This window comes from Anolis carolinensis, unplaced genomic scaffold (assembly GCF_035594765.1).
Source record: "Anolis carolinensis isolate JA03-04 unplaced genomic scaffold, rAnoCar3.1.pri scaffold_7, whole genome shotgun sequence".
Classification (NCBI taxonomy): domain Eukaryota; kingdom Metazoa; phylum Chordata; class Lepidosauria; order Squamata; family Dactyloidae; genus Anolis; species Anolis carolinensis.
The window spans coordinates 6,987,438-7,006,809 of record NW_026943818.1 but is presented as its reverse complement, the minus strand read 5'-3'; the positions used below and the strand labels follow the sequence as shown (position 1 = coordinate 7,006,809).

General features: G+C 42.6%; 1 protein-coding gene across 10 annotated transcripts in view; it reads left to right on the top strand.

Moving 5' to 3' along the window:
- cacna1b (calcium voltage-gated channel subunit alpha1 B) overlaps positions 1-19,372 on the top strand; it is a 250,165-nt gene that overhangs the window by 141,191 nt on the left and 89,602 nt on the right. For all 10 annotated transcript variants that reach the window (XM_062960070.1, XM_062960067.1, XM_062960066.1 and 7 more), the window contains 6 exons: positions 10,994-11,106; positions 12,037-12,149; positions 12,387-12,518; positions 13,190-13,262; positions 14,511-14,628; positions 18,688-18,755. In XM_062960070.1, the coding sequence (XP_062816140.1) occupies positions 10,994-11,106; positions 12,037-12,149; positions 12,387-12,518; positions 13,190-13,262; positions 14,511-14,628; positions 18,688-18,755 (617 nt within the window). The remainder of the gene's footprint in view (positions 1-10,993; positions 11,107-12,036; positions 12,150-12,386; positions 12,519-13,189; positions 13,263-14,510; positions 14,629-18,687; positions 18,756-19,372) is intronic.

The following is a 19,372-nucleotide window of genomic DNA, read 5'->3' as shown; positions in this document are numbered from 1 at the left end:
GACTTCCGAATCCAGACTGACAAAGTTCTGGAACACAACACACCAGACATCACAGTTGTGGAAAAGAAAAAGGTTTGGATCATTGATGTCGCCATCCCAGGTGACAGTCGCATTGAAGAAAAACAACAAGAAAAACTCAGCCACTATCAGGACCTTCACTTCATAGAATCATAGAATCATAGAATAGTAGAGTTGGAAGAGACCTCATGGGCCATCCAGTCCAACCCCCTGCCAAGAAGCAGGAAATCGCATTCAAAGCACCCCCGACAGATGGCCATCCAGTCTCTGCTTAAAAGCCTCCAAAGAAGGAGCCTCCACCACGGCCCAGGGGAGAGAGTTCCACTGTCGAACAGCCCTTCTCACAGTGAGGAAGTTCTTCCTGATGTTCAGGTGGAATCTCCTTTCCTGTAGTTTGAAGCCCTTGTTCCCTTGCGTCCTAGTCTGCAGGGCAGCAGAAAACAAGCTCCCTCCCTCCTCCCTATGACTTCACGTATTTGTACATGGCTATCATGTCTCCTCTCAGCCTTCTCTTCTGCAGGCTAAACATGCCCAGTTCTTTAAGCCGCTCCTCATAGGGCTTGTTCTCCAGAACTTTGATCATTTTAGTTGCCCTCCTCTGGACGCTCTCCAGCTTGTCAACATCTCCCTTCAACTGCAGTGCCCAGAATTGGACCCAGTGTGATTCCAGGTGTGGTCTCCAAGATCTTTTTCACTTCACTTCACTTCAAGATTGAACTTCAAAGACTCTGGCAGAAACCAGTGCAGGTGGTCCCAGTGGTGATCGGCACATTGGGTGCCGTGCCAAAAGATCTCAGCCGGCATTTGGAAACAATAGACATTGACAAAATTACGATCTGCCAACTGCAAAAGGCCACCCTGCTGGGATCTGCGCACATCATCCGAAAATACATCACACAGTCCTAGACACTTGGGAAGTGTTCGACTTGTGATTTTGTGATACGAAATCCAGCATATCTATCTTGTTTGCTGTGTAATAATAATAATAATAATAATAATAATAATAATAATACATCACACAGCCCTAGACACTTGGGAAGCGTTTGACTTGTGATTTTGTGATACGAAATCCAGCATATCTATCTTGTTTGCTGTGTCATAATAATAATAATAATAATAATAATAATAATAATAATAATAATAATAATAATAATACATCACACAGCCCTAGACACTTGGGAAGCGTTTGACTTGTGATTTTGTGATACGAAATCCAGCATATCTACCTTGTTTGCTGTGTCATAATAATAATAATAATAATAATAATAATAATAATAATAATAATAATAATAATAATAACAATAATAATAATAATACATCACACAGCCCTAGACACTTGGGAAGCGTTTGACTTGTGATTTTGTAATACGAAATCCAGCATATCTATCTTGTTTGCTGTGTCATAATAATAATAATAATAATAATAATAATAATAATAATAATACATCACACAGTCCTAGACACTTGGGAAGCGTTTGACTTGTGATTTTGTGATACGAAATCCAGCATATCTATCTTGTTTGCTGTGTCATAATAATAATAATAATAATAATAATAATAATAATAATAATAATAATAATAATGAAAATCGCACAGACAGACTACAAACAGAGGCACAACTATGTGGCCCAAATGATTCATTGGAACTTATGCCTCAAGTACCACCTCCCAGCAGCAAAGAACTGGTGGGATCACAAACCTGCAAAAGTATTGGAAAATGAACATGCAAATATACTGTGGGACTTCCGAATCCAGACTGACAAAGTTCTGGAACACAACACACCAGACATCACAGTTGTGGAAAAGAACAAGGTTTGGATCATTGATGTTGCCATCCCAGGTGACAGTCGCATAGATGAAAAACAACAGGAAAAACTCAGCCGCTATCAGGACCTCAAGATTGAACTTCAAAGACTCTGGCAGAAACCAGTACAGGTGGTCCCGGTGGTGATGGGCACACTGGGTGCTGTGCCAAAAGATCTCAGCCGGCATTTGGAAACAATAGACATTGACAAAATCACCATCTGCCAACTGCAAAAGGCCACCCTACTGGGATCTGCACACATCATCAGAAAATACATCACACAGTCCTAGACACTTGGGAAGTGTTCGACTTGTGGTTTTGCGAAACGAAATCCAGCATGTCTATCTTGTTTGCTGTGCCATACAACGTCGTTGTGTTGATAATAATAATAATAATAATACATCACACAGCCCTAGACACTTGGGAAGCGTTTGACTTGTGATTTTGTGATACGAAATCCAGCATATCTATCTTGTTTGCTGTGTCATACTATGTCGTTATGTCAATAATAATAATAATAATAATAATAATAATAGACAGAAGCTTTCCAACCCTTGCCTCATTTGTGCCATCGGGGCAGAACTGGGAGGCCAGTCTGCCTGGCTTTTGCCCGTTTCTTCTGCAGTCCTGAGATCAAGCTGTGAGGACAGACTGTGGGATATGCTCCACTTTCAATCTTTGTTCTTCCCACCCGGGGTGAAGTGGCCAAGCCATGCCATTGGTCTTCCGCTGCCTCCTGCCGCAGCCGCAAAAAGGGAGCCATTAGGAGAAGGCTTTTCTGGCACCGAAAGGCATTCAGCGGCGTGTTAAAAGGAGAGAACTTTATGAGGAGATATTCATCTCCCAGCTGGTGTCGGGAAGAATGTTCTTGTTAATTACAAATTGAGTGAAAAATTAGACGGGATGTGTGCGGCAAAGGAAGACGGGGGAAAAGGCCCATTATTATCACAAAGCAGGGCAGAGAAATAATTCGCTAGTGCTGATGCGGAAAGGAAGAGGAGAGCGAGGGGAGGAAGGTTACAGGTGTCGCGCCCGTGCCCGGATAACAACGTGAAATGGAAACGGAAACTCAAGCTGCGTGAAAGCCACCTTCTGAAAGCAAGACAACATTCATGACTCAGGTTGATTTTTTTTGAAGTACCGTATATACTTGAATATAAGCCGAGTTTTGGGGGCCCTGGTGGCACGGTGTGTTAAAGCTCTGAGCTGCTGAACTTGCAGACCGAAAGGTCCCAGGTTCAAATCCCAGGAGCGGAATGAGCGCCCGCTGTTAGCCCCAGCTCCTGCCCCAGCTCCCAGTTTTTTTTGTGTGTGGTGAAATTAGGTACCTTAATATCTATATATATAATAAAAGTGAAATCGGAGTATGTATCAGCATTTTGATTGGCCTGGCGGAATATGTGCTCGCGTTTTGATTGGCCGCCACTATCCCAGGCCACTGAGACCAACAGGAATGACGGATCTGCACCAAACTTGGCACACTTCATCCCCACGATGCACTTTATGACCTGCTGCCATTTGGGGGAGGATGGACCACAGATGATGGGATTTGCAGTACTTTCAAACACTTTCACTCCCACAGACTACTGCAATGCCCACCAATGATAGAAATGGACCAAACTTGGCACACTTCATCCCCACGATGCACTTTATGACCTGCTGCCATTTGGGGGAGGATGGACCACAGATGATGGGATTTGCAGTACTTTCAAACACTTTCACTCCCACAGACTACTGCAATGCCCACCAATGATAGAAATGGACCAAACTTGGCACACTTCATCCCCACGATGCACTTTATGACCTGCTGCCATTTGGGGGAGGATGGACCACAGATGATGGGATTTGCAGTACTTTCAAACACTTTCACTCCCACAGACTACTGCAATGCCCACCAATGATAGAAATGGACCAAACTTGGCATACTTCATCCCCACGATGCACTTTATGACCTGCTGCCATTTGGGGGAGGATGGACCACAGATGATGGGATTTGCAGTACTTTCAAACACTTTCACTCCCACAGACTACTGCAATGCCCACCAATGATAGAAATGGACCAAACTTGGCACACTTCATCCCCACGATGCACTTTATGACCTGCTGCCATTTGGGGGAGGATGGACCACAGATGATGGGATTTGCAGTACTTTCAAACACTTTCACTCCCACAGACTACTGCAATGCCCACCAATGATAGAAATGGACCAAACTTGGCACACTTCATCCCCACGATGCACTTTATGACCTGCTGCCATTTGGGGGAGGATGGACCACAGATGATGGGATTTGCAGTACTTTCAAACACTTTCACTCCCACAGACTACTGCAATGCCCACCAATGATAGAAATGGACCAAACTTGGCACACTTCATCCCCACGATGCACTTTATGACCTGCTGCCATTTGGGGGAGGATGGACCACAGATGATGGGATTTGCAGTACTTTCAAACACTTTCACTCCCACAGACTACTGCAATGCCCACCAATGATAGAAATGGACCAAACTTGGCACACTTCATCCCCACGATGCACTTTATGACCTGCTGCCATTTGGGGGAGGATGGACCACAGATGATGGGATTTGCAGTACTTTCAAACACTTTCACTCCCACAGACTACTGCAATGCCCACCAATGATAGAAATGGACCAAACTTGGCACACAGAACCCCTGTGGCCCCCTTTACGTCCTGATGTATATTGGGGCAGGATGGACCAAGGATGATGGAATTTGCAGTACCTTCCCTCACTTCTTGAGACCACAGCAACTGCCACAAATCACAGAACTGAACCAAACCAGGCACACATATCCCAAATGACACACTTCACATGCTGCAGCAGTTTGATGGAAGATGGACCAAGGATTATGGGATTTGCAGTACATTCATCCAATTCACCTCCCACAAACCACTGTGATGCCCATGAATGACAAAACTGTATCAAACTTGACACGCAGGTGCAGGGTAGCCCACTTTACATCCTGGTGCAGTTTGGGGGAAGAGGGACTGTGGATGAGGGGACTTACACTATCTTCACTTACTTCCTGGGACTACTGTGACCCCCACCAATGACTGATCAAGAGCAAACTTGGCACATAGAGCCACCATGGCCCACTCTACATCTTGGTGAGGTTTGAAAGAGCTTGGACCTTGGATGATGGGACTTGTAGTATATTCAATCACTTCCCGAGACCACTGTCACCCCATCAATGTCTCATCAAGACCAAACTTCAAACAAACAACACCCATGACTCACTCTACACCCAGGTGCAGTTTGGAGGACGATGGGACTTCCAATACCTTCACTCACTTCCTGAGAGCACCGCGACCCGCACAAATGACTGATCAAGACCAAACATGGTACAGGGAGCCCTCATGACCTACTCTACATACTGGCTCTGTTTGGAGGGGGATGGACACTGGACGATGGGACTTGCATATGGGAGTTGGAGCTCACCCGCACCCACTGAACCCAGCTGACATTGGATATAGGCTACACTTGGAACACAGGCAAACAAGGCCTTTCTCAAATGACCCGGGCATCGCCGGGTCTCCAAGCTAGTTAATAATCTATATATATAAAATGATAAAGTTGTTTGCGCAGTGACTATAACAACAAAACTAAACATCCCAGAAATACAAAATTTGGCAACACAATGCAAAAGGCTTGCCTCCAGGTTACAACAACACAACCACACCACAAAACCACAATCCAGACCCACAAAACTCACAACAACACATCATGCGATAACAACACAACTAAACGCCCCAGAAATACAAAACTTGGCAACACAATGCAAAAGCCTTGCCTCCCAGTTGTAACAACACAACCACACCACAAAACCACAATCCGGACCCATAAAACTCACAACAACGCATCATGACTATAACAACACAACTAAACGCCCCAGAAATACGAAACTTGGCACACAACTAAACGCCCCAGAAATACAAAACTTGACAACACAACACAAAAGCCTTTTCTCTCGGTTGTAACAACACAACTACACCACAAAACCACAATCCGGACCCACAAAACTCACAACAACGCATCGTGACTATAACAACACAACTAAACGCCCCAGAAATACAAAATTTGACAACACAACGCAAAAGCCTTGCCTCCCAGTTGTAAGAACACAACCACAACACAAAACCACAATCCGGACCCACAAAACTCACAACAACGCATTGTAACTATAACAAATACAAAATTTGACAACACAACTCATCCACCTCCTCAATCCCTACATTCACACTTGGCCTCCAAAAAACAATTACAATAATAACAATGACAATAACAACAATAAGAATCAACACCATCACAGGTAAGAAACAGCCAGGCACTGAGGCTGAGAGGCCAGTCAGTGCTACACTGGGCCCCCAAAAAACAATACAGTAGCATCTAACTTATCCAACCTTCATGACCACTACAACAACAACAATAATAAACACCTACACAGGCAAAACAAAAAAAGACTATTGTACCACAATAAAAATATAAACCGCACCCAGCAGAATCAAACATTACAACTAACAACAAACCAAAGACAACGGGGATCTCAAGCAATTATCAATCAACACAAAAATTGAAGAAGGTAACAGACTTCAAATACTACTACTAATGTGAGTATAAAGAAGGGTGGAGGTCACAGCATCAATACAACCTAATGTAGACTGACCAACACCACCAGACTAAGACACAGCAACGCGTGGCCGGGCACAGCTAGTATAATAATAATTTTATTGTGTTGTCGAAGGCTTTCATGGACAAAACAACTAAACTAAATGCCCCACAACCTCGAAAATTGACAGCACAACCTCTCATCCACGCCTCTACGTTTATACAACAAAAAGAAAAGAAAAATAAAGTCCTAGCCACAGCAACGCATGACCGGGCACAGCTAATAATATTAATAAAATGATAATATACTACAATAATAATAGAATAATAATGTGCATAATTCTCATGGAGTAAACAACAAAACCACTGGACCAAATCACGCCAAATTTGGCCACAAAAGACATAGTCATCCAATCAATCTGCATGCAGCAGCCTGTCAGCAAAAATGGTTAGGTGTGTCAGTGCTGACACGCGTGTCATAGGCTGGCCATCACTGGATTAGCTGGTGCCTGTTGGAAGAGCACTTTGGTTTTCTCGATGTTCAATGAGAGGCCGAGCTTCTCGTATGCTTCTGCGAAGGTGTTGAGAGTGGCTTGTAGGTCTTCAGTAGCTTCTCAGTAACCCCAGCCACCTCTAATTAGGCAACTTCATGAACCGTTTTTTGTAATTGGACTTTGGTGCATGTCCTGGGTTTTGGTCTCAACGGACTGGCACCACCCTCAGCCCGCTTGGGGTCCCTCTAATTCAATTGCTCGTCCTCTGGGGAGAATTTAATTACCTTACAAATTAACTTTGTGGCTGCTGAGAGCCTGTGGGGCTTGCATTGACACCCTTTCCCCCTACTATCACTCTTTTGCTTTGTCTCCTTTGCTTTTCCCCCCCCCCCCCCCCCATTTTCTATTTGTTGAAACGCTCTGATTAGCTTTTTCCGGCTTGATGCTGCCAACTGTTTGGAGCGCTTTGAAAGAGGAGCTGCTGGGGTTGAAAAAAAAATGAAGAATAGGGGGGGAAAGGGGGGGGGGGTTCGTTTCATGTCCCTCTAAAAAAAGCCTGCAGACTGTCCCCCAAAGAACCCGTTTTGTGCTTTTTGTGTGCTTTGTACACATTAATCTCAATTTAATGAGATGATGGATATGTCTTCCTATCTGGGAAGCATCAGAATTGGAAGGTTCTTTGTGTTGTCAAAGGCTTTCATGGACGGAATCACTGAGTTGCTGTGAGTTTCCAGGGCTGTATGGCCATGTTGCAGAAGCATTCTCTCCTGACATTTCACCCACATCTATGGCAGGCATGCTCAGAGGTTGTGAGGTCTTTTGGAAACTAGGCAAGTGGGGTTTATATCTATTTATTTATCTATCAATCTATCATCTGTGGAATGTCCAGATATATACCGTATATACTCGAGTCTAAGCCGACCCAAATATAAGCCGAGGCACCTAATTTTACCACACAAAAAAACCTGGGAAACATTGACTCCAGTATAAGCCGAGGGTGGGAAATTTCAGAAATAAAAATAGATACCAATAAAATTACATTAATTGAGGCATCAGAAGGTGAAATGTTTTTGAATACAGTAGAGTCTCGCTTATCCAATGTAAACGGGCCGGCAGAACGTTGGATAAGCGAATATGTTGGATAATAATGAGAGATTAAGGAAAAGCCTATTAAACATCAAATTAGGTTATGATTTTACAAATTAAGCACCAAAACATCATGTTTAACAACAAATTTGACAGAAAAAGTAGTTCAAAACACAGTAATGCTATGTAGTAATTACTGTATTTACGAATTTAGCACCAAAATATCATGATGTATTGAAAACATTGACTACAAAAATGCATTGGATAATCCAGAACGTTGGATAAGCGAGTGTTGGATAAGTGAGACTCTACTGTATTTACATAAAACTGTAATTTAAGATAAGGCTTTCCAACTTTGATTAAATCATTATTCTCATCTTCTTCAATGTAAATGTGCTTATGTGTCCTTTTAATAATAATAGAGTTAAATAATACATGTAATAATAATAATAATAATAATAATAATAATAATAATAAATAATGCAGGAAAATAATACATGTAATAATAGAGTAAAATAATAAATGCAACAATAATAATAATAATAATAAGATCAGAGTGAAATAATAAATGTATTATTAATAATAATAAAAATAGAGTAAAGTAAATGTAATAGTAGCAACAATAATAGAGAAAAATAATACATGTAATAATACCAATAATAATAGAGACAAATAATATGAAATGTACGATATATTCAGGAGCCCCGGTGGCAAAGTGCGTTAAAGCTCTGAGCTGCTGAACTTGCAGACTGAAAGGTCCCAGTTCAAACCCTGGGAGCGGCATGAGCGGCCAATCTAGCAGTTTGAAAACATGCCAAATGTGAGTAGATCAATAGGTACTGCTCTGGCGGGAAGGTAACAGCGCTCCATGCAGTCATGCCGGCCACATGACCTTGGAGGTGTCTACGGACAATGCCGGCTCTTTGGCTTAGAAATGGGGATGAGCACCAACTTAACATCAGGGGAAACCTTTACCTTTGCCTTACCATATGTTCTCGAGTATAAGCTAACCTAAATATAAGCCAACCAGGACCCTCACCCGAGTATAAGCTGAGGGGGCATTTTTCAGTCTTAAAAAGAGGGCTGAAAAACTAGGCTTATACTCGAGTATATACAGTAACTCTTATCTGTTTGAAGCAAGTGTGAATGTTGCAATCGGCCACCTTGATTAGCAGTGAATAGCCTTGCAGCTTCGAAGCCTGGCTGCTTCCTGCCTGGGGGAATCTTTTGTTGGGATCTTCGGGCTCCCCAGTACATCTCCAAGGAATGCCAAGGTCTTGAAGCTTAGTGCAACCGACATGCAGGAGCCTTTGGGCCGAATCCCGTTCCTTGACCCAGATGGAGAAGACCCATGGAATCAACAGGGTGCTGTTCTCGTCAGCAGGAGGTTAAGTGCTGTCCTCTTGTTAAGACAAACCACCGGATGTAGTCGGCAAATGGGCGCAACCAGCGGAGCACATCTTCAGCCAGGCGCTGTGCATCTACCGTGTGCAATTAATGTCTGGAGGGTGCCGGGTTTGCCTTTGAAGTTGCAGCCTGCTTCTCCCTGCGGATATTCAATATGCAGAGCAGCCAACGCTTCAAAACAAGCACACTTATTTATGTTGGCTGAATATATTAGAGATGCGCTTTGTAGAAGAAGGGAGGCAGTCTGAAAGGAGGCGTTTCAAGTCCTCATTCTCGGTTAGAGGCTTCCCAAAATGTTGGATTATAAGACACATCACAGTTGGGGTTGGTGGATGATGGGTTATGTTCTCCAGCACTGCTGGAAACCTGCAGGTTGGGAAGGCAGCGTTGGAACACCCTCTCATCATTGGATCCTTCATGACAGCCTTGCAATGGAGGCACTAGAGGCTACATTACACCTTCCCAACACATTACTACAATATCCATCATAATTGGGGTTGGTGGATGATGGGGTTTGTTCTCCAGCACCTCTGGAAACCTCCAAGTTGGGAAGGCAGCGTTGTAACACCCTCTCACCGTCGGATCCTTCATTTCAGCCTTGCAATGGAGGCACTAGAGGCTACGTCACACCTCCCCAACACATTGGATTACAATATCCATCATAATTAGGGTTGGTGGATGATGGAGTATGTTCTCCAGCACTGCTGGAAACCTCCAGGTTGGGTAGGCAGCATCGTAATGCCCTCTCACCGTCAGATCCTAGGAGAACTATACCTGGGTTTCAAGGATTTCTCACAGAGTCTTTCTGACCGCCTAATTAATCTACCCTTCACTCCCTCCATGCGTAGACCTAATCTGATATCATGGGAAAACTCCCTATCTGCTGAAGACCAATTCTCAAGAGAAATTGACCTTTCACATTTTGAAGTGTTAGCTCTCCCTCCCAATTTGGTGTCATCTGCAAACTTGATGATCATGCCTTCTAACCCTTCATCTACAGAGTCCAAGCGTACTCAGTCAAAATTCTCAGCCGGAGAGCTCTAGTGCCTCATCAAAATCCCAGGATCCCATAGGATGCAACCATGAGAGTTAAAGAGGACTATTTTTTCATGTGATGGTACCACCATGAGCTTGGCATCCATTGCCTTGCTCAGATCTGTGCTTGAGTACGTCAAATAGGATTGAACATAAGTATTTTAAATCTGTGTAAGTAGCAGGAAATGAGTTCACAACCAATGTGTGTGAGAGGGAGTCTAAACCGAAAAAGGGCTCAATGGGTGGCAAGGAGACGGGTTAGTCCAGGAGGAAGTGAAGCAGCCATGTGACCCTCGCCTACTCCAGCTTCTCTGGCCACATCTGTAATCACTTTTCCCAGTGAGAACCATATAAAATTCTCAGTTATCCATGCCAAAAGAATTAGATCTTCTCGTTTTCTATATAACATGATTCACACCTTTGGCAGGGATCTGTTCCAAGATGAAGATAAGACTCCTCAATCCGAAGGCCATGGTTTAAACATTAGTCAGGGACTAACCCTCTTCTTCTTCTCTTGCTTTTAGATTTTGCAGAGTTTGTTTTCCTTGGCTTGTTCCTCACAGAGATGTCCCTGAAGATGTATGGCCTGGGGGCAAGGAACTATTTCCACTCCTCCTTCAATTGCTTTGACTTTGGGGTAAGTTTATTCTTTTGATAGAGATGGAAGAAGCCCCAAGGGGCATCCAGTCCAACCCCCTTCTGCCAGGTGGGAAGACACAATTAAATCCCTCCAACCATCAGGAAGGTTTTCCTAATGTTTCAGTGGAATCTCTTTTCCTGTAGCTTGAATACATTGCGCCATATCCTACTAGGGCCGTGGTGGCACAATGGGCTAATCCTTGTGTTGCTGACCTGCTGACCTGAAGGTTTCCTGCATGGCATATTGTGGTTAGACTGGATTGCCTCTGTGGCAATAGTAATTTTGAATCCCGCCACATCTCCAAATTCTCTTATTGTATCTAGCCAATTGCCTATGTTTTTTCTGGTTCTTCTATTATACATATAATATCATCAGCGAAGGTCCTGATTTTATATTCCTGATTTTGTATTAGTGCCCTTTCAATTCCGTTTTTCCCCTTATTTTATTTAATAAAATTTCTAATATTAGAATAAATATCAATGGTGATAAAAGGCACCCCTGTCTAGTTCCTTTTTCTATTTTTATTGATTCTATTACTTGTCTATTTATTATTTTTGCTTCTTGTGTTTTGTAAATGGCCTCTATTATATTTTGAAAGTAATATCCCATATCCATTTCACTAATTATCAATTGGAAAAAATTCCCAGTTTACATTATCGAAAGCCTTTTCTGCATCTAAGGCAAGGAAAAGTACTTTCTTTTGATTTTTTTTCATAATATTCTATTAAATCTATTATAGTTCTAACATTTCCACTTTGATATCTATTGGGGAGAAAAGCTGATTGTTCTTCTTTTATCCATTGGTTTAAAAAAAAACCTTTAAGTTGCCCCTGTGGTCTCTTCCAACTCTACGATTCTGTGATTTCTGGTTTTAATAATAATAATAATAATAAATTTGTTATCTGCCTCTCCCTTCTTCTTTTGCAGGTGATTGTGGGGAGCATCTTCGAAGTCATCTGGGCCGCGGTGAAGCCTGGTGCCTCCTTTGGCATCAGCGTCCTGAGAGCTCTTCGGCTGCTGCGGATTTTCAAAGTCACAAAGTATGTTGCAAGTCCATTTGGAGAAGCGGTGCACACTTCTCTTTCTTGTGACAATTGCACTATGTAACACAGTTTTTGTTCCTGGGTTATAAATGTCATTTCCTAATTGGTCTTGCCACTTGTTTGAAGAGCTTGACCTTTATCCCCCATTATTATAGACCCAACATGCCCTGCTTTTGCTTTATTCTGCAGTCTCCACCTCTAATTTCTCTACTGCACTTTGACTTGCAATTTTAGGTACTGGAATTCCTTAAGGAACCTTGTGGTCTCGTTGCTGAATTCCATGAAGTCCATCATCAGCTTGCTGTTCCTCCTCTTCCTCTTCATTGTTGTCTTTGCTCTGCTGGGGATGCAGCTCTTTGGAGGACAGTAAGTTCAACTTGAAATGTTCCACGTCCTTTGAAAAAGTTCTCTTCCATCCATGTAGCATTGTCTGTTTCCCTAAATGTGGTGGAGTATTGGGTGAGGATCCAAAATTTGTGAATGTGGCTGGGTCCATCCTTCCAGATCACAAGAAAGAGCCTCGACCTTAGAAGTTGTCCACTCCTGCAGTAGACCATGGACACAATGTCATACCTATGAGTACAAAGATTTGCAGACATATGATATCATGTATGAAAAATAGATTTGGGATAGGGTTGTTGTATGTTTTCTGGGCTGTATGGCCATGTTCCAGAAGTATTCTCTCCTGAAGTTTCGCCCACATCTATGGCAGGCATCCTCAGAGGTTGTGAGGTATGGAGAAACTAAACAAGGAAGGTTTATTTATACCTGTGGAAAGTCCAAGGTGAGAGAAGAACTCTTTGTCAGTTGGAGGCCAGTGTGAATGTTGTAGTTAATCACCTTGATTAGCATTTGGGATATATTTGCTGGACAGGCAATTTTGATTGCCTTCATGTTCTGTTGGAAGCCACCCCCCCCCCCAAAGGCAGGATGGGAGATTAGAAGGACCATTGGATTAACCAACCAACTTTATTCCTTCTTGTAAAGATCCTATGTACTCTTCACTACCTAAATACCATTTTCCTGCCTCTTCCTAGATTTCATTTCAACGATGAAACACCAACCACCAACTTTGATACCTTCCCTACTGCCATTCTTACTGTATTTCAGGTAAGAGGATCTTCTTTGCTGTAGGGAATCTGGATAGGGGACCACAGGTATAAATCCATAAGCATGAAAGCAGGAACTTTTCCCAAGGCAAAACTCTTTGAGGAACGTAGGCAAACACAGGAAACTTGAATCATGAACTTGAGAGCGGAGACAGGAACCTAAACCTTTTGGCAACGTTGTCTGCTCTGAGAGACACCAAGTAAACATCATTTGATTTAAGCCCAAACCCGACCAAGAACCCGTGAGATCATGCCTCACACCCCTGGGTTTCAAGGATTTCTCACTTTCTGACCACCTAATCCTTCACTCTGTCCATGCAGACACCTAATCTCATATCACGGGAAAACTCCCCATCATCTGAAGGCCAATTTGCAAGAGAAATTGACCTTTCACTGGTTTCCTTTTCCCCTGTTGTTAAGGAATGAACATTGGAATCCAAAACATCCCCTGTCTCATCTTCAACTGCCTGCACTTCTCTCTGATCTAAGGCCTGCAATGTTTTCCGGCTTTCTTCTTATAAACAGCAGCCCATACCAAGAGCCAACCTCCCCCACAAGGAAAGAGGAAGGCAAATCTTTCTCAGAAAGTAGCATTAGTATAGGTCAGGGAAACTGCTTCTGGTTGTCACTCAGGCTTTAAAGGAGCTCTCCAACATGCTGAATCCTATCCCCAAATCGGGCTCAGCACCTTGGAAAGCTCCTTTAAAGCTCTCCTGGAAACCATTGCTCCGTTCAGTCCTGCATATTTTTGGCACCTCTTGGTCTTTCTGTTCATAATATCCCTTGCCTGTCCAAACCTTACGACAAAAAATGAAGAGGTGAGGCATTTGCATTTATATGGACTGAAGATTCTTTGGTTTTCTCTCTCATACAAAAGATCATCCTATCAGTGTTCTCTCAGGCAAGCCCTCATTCATACAAAACAGAATTACCCCGAGAGCAAATAATAAAAATGTCAACGACGGCAGCCGAAAGAGAGCACAAAGAAGACAAATGAAGCCAGGATCTAACCAGACACTTCAGAGTCTCTAAAAGATAAAAGCTGCTGGACAGAGAATAGGAGCTGAGCTCAAGAACCTTCTTCAACAGAGTGCTGTCTTGATGGCACTCTTATAGAGAAATCATAGGCTCTTGTAGCTTCTAAGTCTTGCTTTAGACAGCCGAGAAATGCATTTTTTCTCCGTTTTTGAAGAAATTATCACTGACTTTCCCTTCCCTTCCCTCTCACCGTTGTTCATTAACTTCACAGATCCTGACTGGAGAAGACTGGAACGCAGTGATGTATCAAGGAATTGAATCCCAAGGAGGCGTCCACTCCGGGATGTTCTCTTCCATCTACTTCATTGTCTTGACGCTGTTTGGTAACTGTATCCTTGGAGTGCTGGAATTTGATTTGAAAATGGTCTTTTGCTCACCTTGCCATCCGGCATGCCTAGGCCTGAACAACCTGCTAATGGGCAGCTGATGCAAGTTACTGGAAGGCCATTAGCAGAGGATATTGATTTATGGTGAAATGTGGTTGTTTGTGTGAAAGGGGAAGTGTCAAGACTTTGAAACACTCTGGCTGACAAAATTCTGAGCAGACACAGATCTATTGATTCAACAAGATACCCTGGTTGGCCTCCTACCACATTACTATGTAACACAATTTTTGTTCCTGGGTTATAACGTCATTTCCTAATTGGTTCTATCATAAAACATAGGAAAGGTTTATTTAATTGCAAAAAAATTCATCACAGAGTCTCACCCAATTCAGCCTAGTTTGCCGCAGACGCAAAAATGAAGTTTCTGAAGTAGAACAACTGCTTTCAAAGTAAGGGCTTCACAATTAAGCAGGGAATCACACTGTCAAACTGAGAACAGGATTTTTTTCCAAATTTTGTTCATAGAATTTAATTATTTATTTTTATCCCACCCTTTCCTTAAATATGGTATCCCCCATTAGTTTTCATTTGGAAGCTGCCTTGAGTCCTGGTTCTGGGGAAAAGGAGATATAAAAAAAGACAATGATGATGACTTTCTGTAGACTATAGTGCAGTAGTTCCCAACCTGTGGTCCGTGGACCACCAATAGTCCCTAAGAACTAAAATATGGTCCACAGCCTCACCGTTGCAAGGAGAGCAACTGGTCTTGCAAAACCCTCTTATAGTGCCGAGGCAACTGGGATGTCAGGAGGGGAGAGTCTGTGTCTACCCATGAAAGGTATGACAACAAGCCTTCTGACTGCTGCTTCTCCTCCTCCTCCTCTCCCTAAATGGAGCAACTACTGGATGGCATATGTTCTGTATCAGAAACTAAAGCTGATGTGGTCTTTCCAATGCAGTTTTCTGAATCATCACCCCAAATAACCAAACCGAATCTAAAGTTGACCAAAAACTGATTCGTAATACTTTTGGTACTAATGTTGGAGAGTGGTCCCTGGTCAAGGAGTCCCTGGTTAACAAAAACTTGGGAACCACTGTGTCGCACCTCAGGTTAGCTTCACCTTGCTAAAGACACCAGGATGCACACAGATTGTAGTCTTTTGTAATTTATTAGAAAATAGGGAAAAGATAGCTCATAAAAGGTAAAAGTTCAGTTCCAAAAGATATTTACAAAAACAAGGCTGTAAGAACAAATCCATGGAAACATTAGGCATGAAACAAGATCCTTAAAACAAAGCCAAAGTCTCAGAAACGAGGATACATCCAGGCTACAAGATAATACAGGGAAGCAGACTTGGTTCTTGATTCAAGTGAGGAAATTGCTTTGACAAAGATTTCCCTCTCTGCAAACTGTTTTAATAGCATAACATGAAGGCATTTCTTTGCCCTTTGACTTCCCTTTTATTTGCTATTCTGAGACTTCTGCGCAACCCCCAAAATTCCAGACAACTAGCCCGATATAAAGAAGCGGCCTCATCACTTTCGTGTTCAAGGCCACGGGCTTCGTTAGTGTTATCAAACTGAAGCTGGGAACTGCTCTCCCTTTCTGCTTCTTGCACCTGAAAACCATCATCAGTAACAACATCATTTCTTCCCATGGGAAAGCCTCCCTGCTCCTCATTTCCCACAGCAGAAATGCTCTGCACTTGAATCCCATAATTCCCATCAGAGTCGTCTTGAAACTCATCCTGAACCTAAATCCCATCATCTTGAAACTGCATCCCAGAATCCTCATCAGAGTCACACAAAGGCTGATTCACAACACACTGCAATGAATAACATGCTGTTCTCAGTATGGTAAAATATTCAGATTGATAACCAGAGTGAAAGTTTAACCAATCAGCTTCTGGGTATGGAATGAAGGAGGTAGCCTTCTCTCATTTTACATCATTCAGGAAAGTCTCTTGGGTTAGCCATCTGTTTGTCCTAGCCTGGCACATCTCTTTATAGCTGATGGACCACAGATTGCACCATCTGGACAAATATTCTCAATGCAGAGCTGCCCTAGATCAGAAGGCACTGGCCTTTTGAAGGCAAATATTTGTTACTTTTTGGCACCCAGATATGTTGATCATTGACCACACTTTCAACATGGAGAAGATTGCACTTGGAAAAGATTGAGACCATTCAGGGAGCTGTGGCTGTTTAGCTTGGAGAAGATTGAGAGATGTTGTGACAGCCATCTTTAAATATTTGAAAGGATGTCATGTAGAAGATGGAGTGAGCTTGTTTTCTGCCACTCCAGAGACTAGGACATGAATCAAATGCATTCAAATGAGAAGAAAAAGAAAGATTCCTCTGAGATTATGTCCTAATGATAAGAGCTATTCAATTGTGGAAGAGACTACCTGGACAGGTGATGGACCCATTTTCTCTGGAGGGCTTTAAACAGATGCCCTGCTATGTGGAATGTTTTCGTTGCGGACTCCTTCCCTGTCATAAATACAAATTAGATCACCCTTGAGGGCGTCTATATGGGTTTGGGTGGTGGCGGAAGCTTATTTTTTTTTAATTCTAAGAAAGAATTGCATATCTGTTGCAGTCACCCAACACCATACCAGAGTCCTGTATTCTAACTAAAGCAGGTACATGAAATCAAGGATGTCAAGAACATAGGCATAAATCAATAAGCATGAAAAACAAGAACTTTTTCCAAGGCAAAACTCTTTCAGGAACATAGGATAACACAGGATACTTGAATCATGGGCTGGAGAACTGAAATAGAAACTTGAATCTATGGCAACATTGTCTGCTCTGAAGACACCAAGTAAACATTGCTTAATTTAAACCAACCCCAAACAAGAATCCAATGAGATCATGCCTTTGACACCTGGGTCTCAAGGACTTCCCATGGAGTCTTTCTGAATGCCTAATTAAGTTATCCTTCACTCCCTCTGTGCGGAGACCTAATCTGATATTGTGGGAAAACTCCCCATCTGTTGAAGACCAATTTCCAAGAGAAAAAGATTTTTCCTCTGTTTTTAAGGAATGACTATTGGAATCCAAAATATCCTCTGTCTCACTCTGATTTAAGGCCTGCAATTCACCCTGATCACACACAGGCTCTTCAGTGGGAAACCATCATCCTCCTAATCTTTTGAGAAATCCCTACCATCTTGCTGCTGAGCCCCAACAATATACATCTTTTCCCATAAGCCACGTTTTATAAATAATATAATATAATATAATAATATATAATATAATATAATTGTACATAATTCCTGCCATTAGATCATACTCTCTGAGATATTGACTAATGTTTGGACGGCTGTGTGTGTTGGGAATCACCCTGGATTACTCAAGTCTAGATGTAGTCAGATAGATGATAGAGTTAGATTGAGGGAATCCTTTCCCTGTTTCCAAAGCATGCCTAGATAGGCTTTACTGCGTTTCACTCTATCCTGTGTACGTCACATCCCTTACTTTGAAGTTAGTAGAAATGTGAATCTCCAGGGACACTAACTTCCCATTGGTCAGAATGTCTTTTATGGCCCCAATAAAATGGACCATGAGGTTGGAACCATTTTGGTTCACTCTTCTCCATTTGTTCTTCAAGCTAACAAGCAGCATCTTGCTGTCTCTCCTGGCAAGCTGTAACTATTTAGATGTTTGTTATTTTTCCTTTCTTATTTTTCCTTAGAAACCAGTCTAGAGTAGACTGGACAGCTCCCAAGCCTTTCTATCTACAATGGAATTATTTTTACCTGAATAAATACTTTTTGAACTTTTACTGAGACTCTGCAATCGATTGCCATCCTAAGCTGAAAGGCTTCTCTTTGCTCACCCCGTGTAAGTGTTGCATTTGAAAGCTTTTGCTTTTGCTACTCTGCTGCATTTTGGTGGAATCTCTCCCAGAGAGGGTTAAATTGAGTCTAACCGCTCAGAGATTACCACAACAGTGTGTTGTGTTGCATGGGACCGCTGTGTGTTGTGTTGCATGGAAACATCTCTTTAACTCAGCGTCTGCAAAGATGCCTTTAAGAACCTTAGCAGCTGAACCAGACACGCTCCTGAATGTCTTCTTGGCCATTGCGGTGGACAACCTTGCCAATGCACAAGAGCTGACCAAGGTGAGTGGAAGCAAAAGAGAGAGAAAAAGAGATGAAGTTCCCAGCAGGGGTTGGCAGAGGAGAGATTGTTTGGCACTGTTCCTCTTTCATCAGAGGAAACTGGCAACATCACCCTCCGGAGAAGTTCCTTTCACTCTTTTACAATTGTTCTGTGTCGGATGAAAACGTCCTTGATCTAAGGTCTGCAATTCACTCTGATCACACACAGACTCCTCACTTTGAAACCCATCGTCCCTCTCATTCTTTGACCCTTCAGAACAATCCTCTGGTGCTTGCTGAGCTACAACACTCAGCATCATAGTCAGCATCATATTAGGTAGATGAAAAGATCATATACGAGGGTTATCCAGAAAGTAGATTATGTTTTGGAATTTAAAATGAACAAAATATACCGGAGGAGAAAACATTTACCATATGCAGTTGAAAGCCACACCCAATTACCACTTCTCAACATAGTTGCCATTCAAATCTAGGCACTTATCATAGCGATGAATGAGCTTGGCAACTCCTTCCCCACCAAACTCTGCCGCTTGCGTCCTCAACCAGCCAGTTACCCTACCCGCAGCTGCGCATCGTCGCCAAAACGAGCTGAACTTTCCCCCACGCTTGTCCTGGTT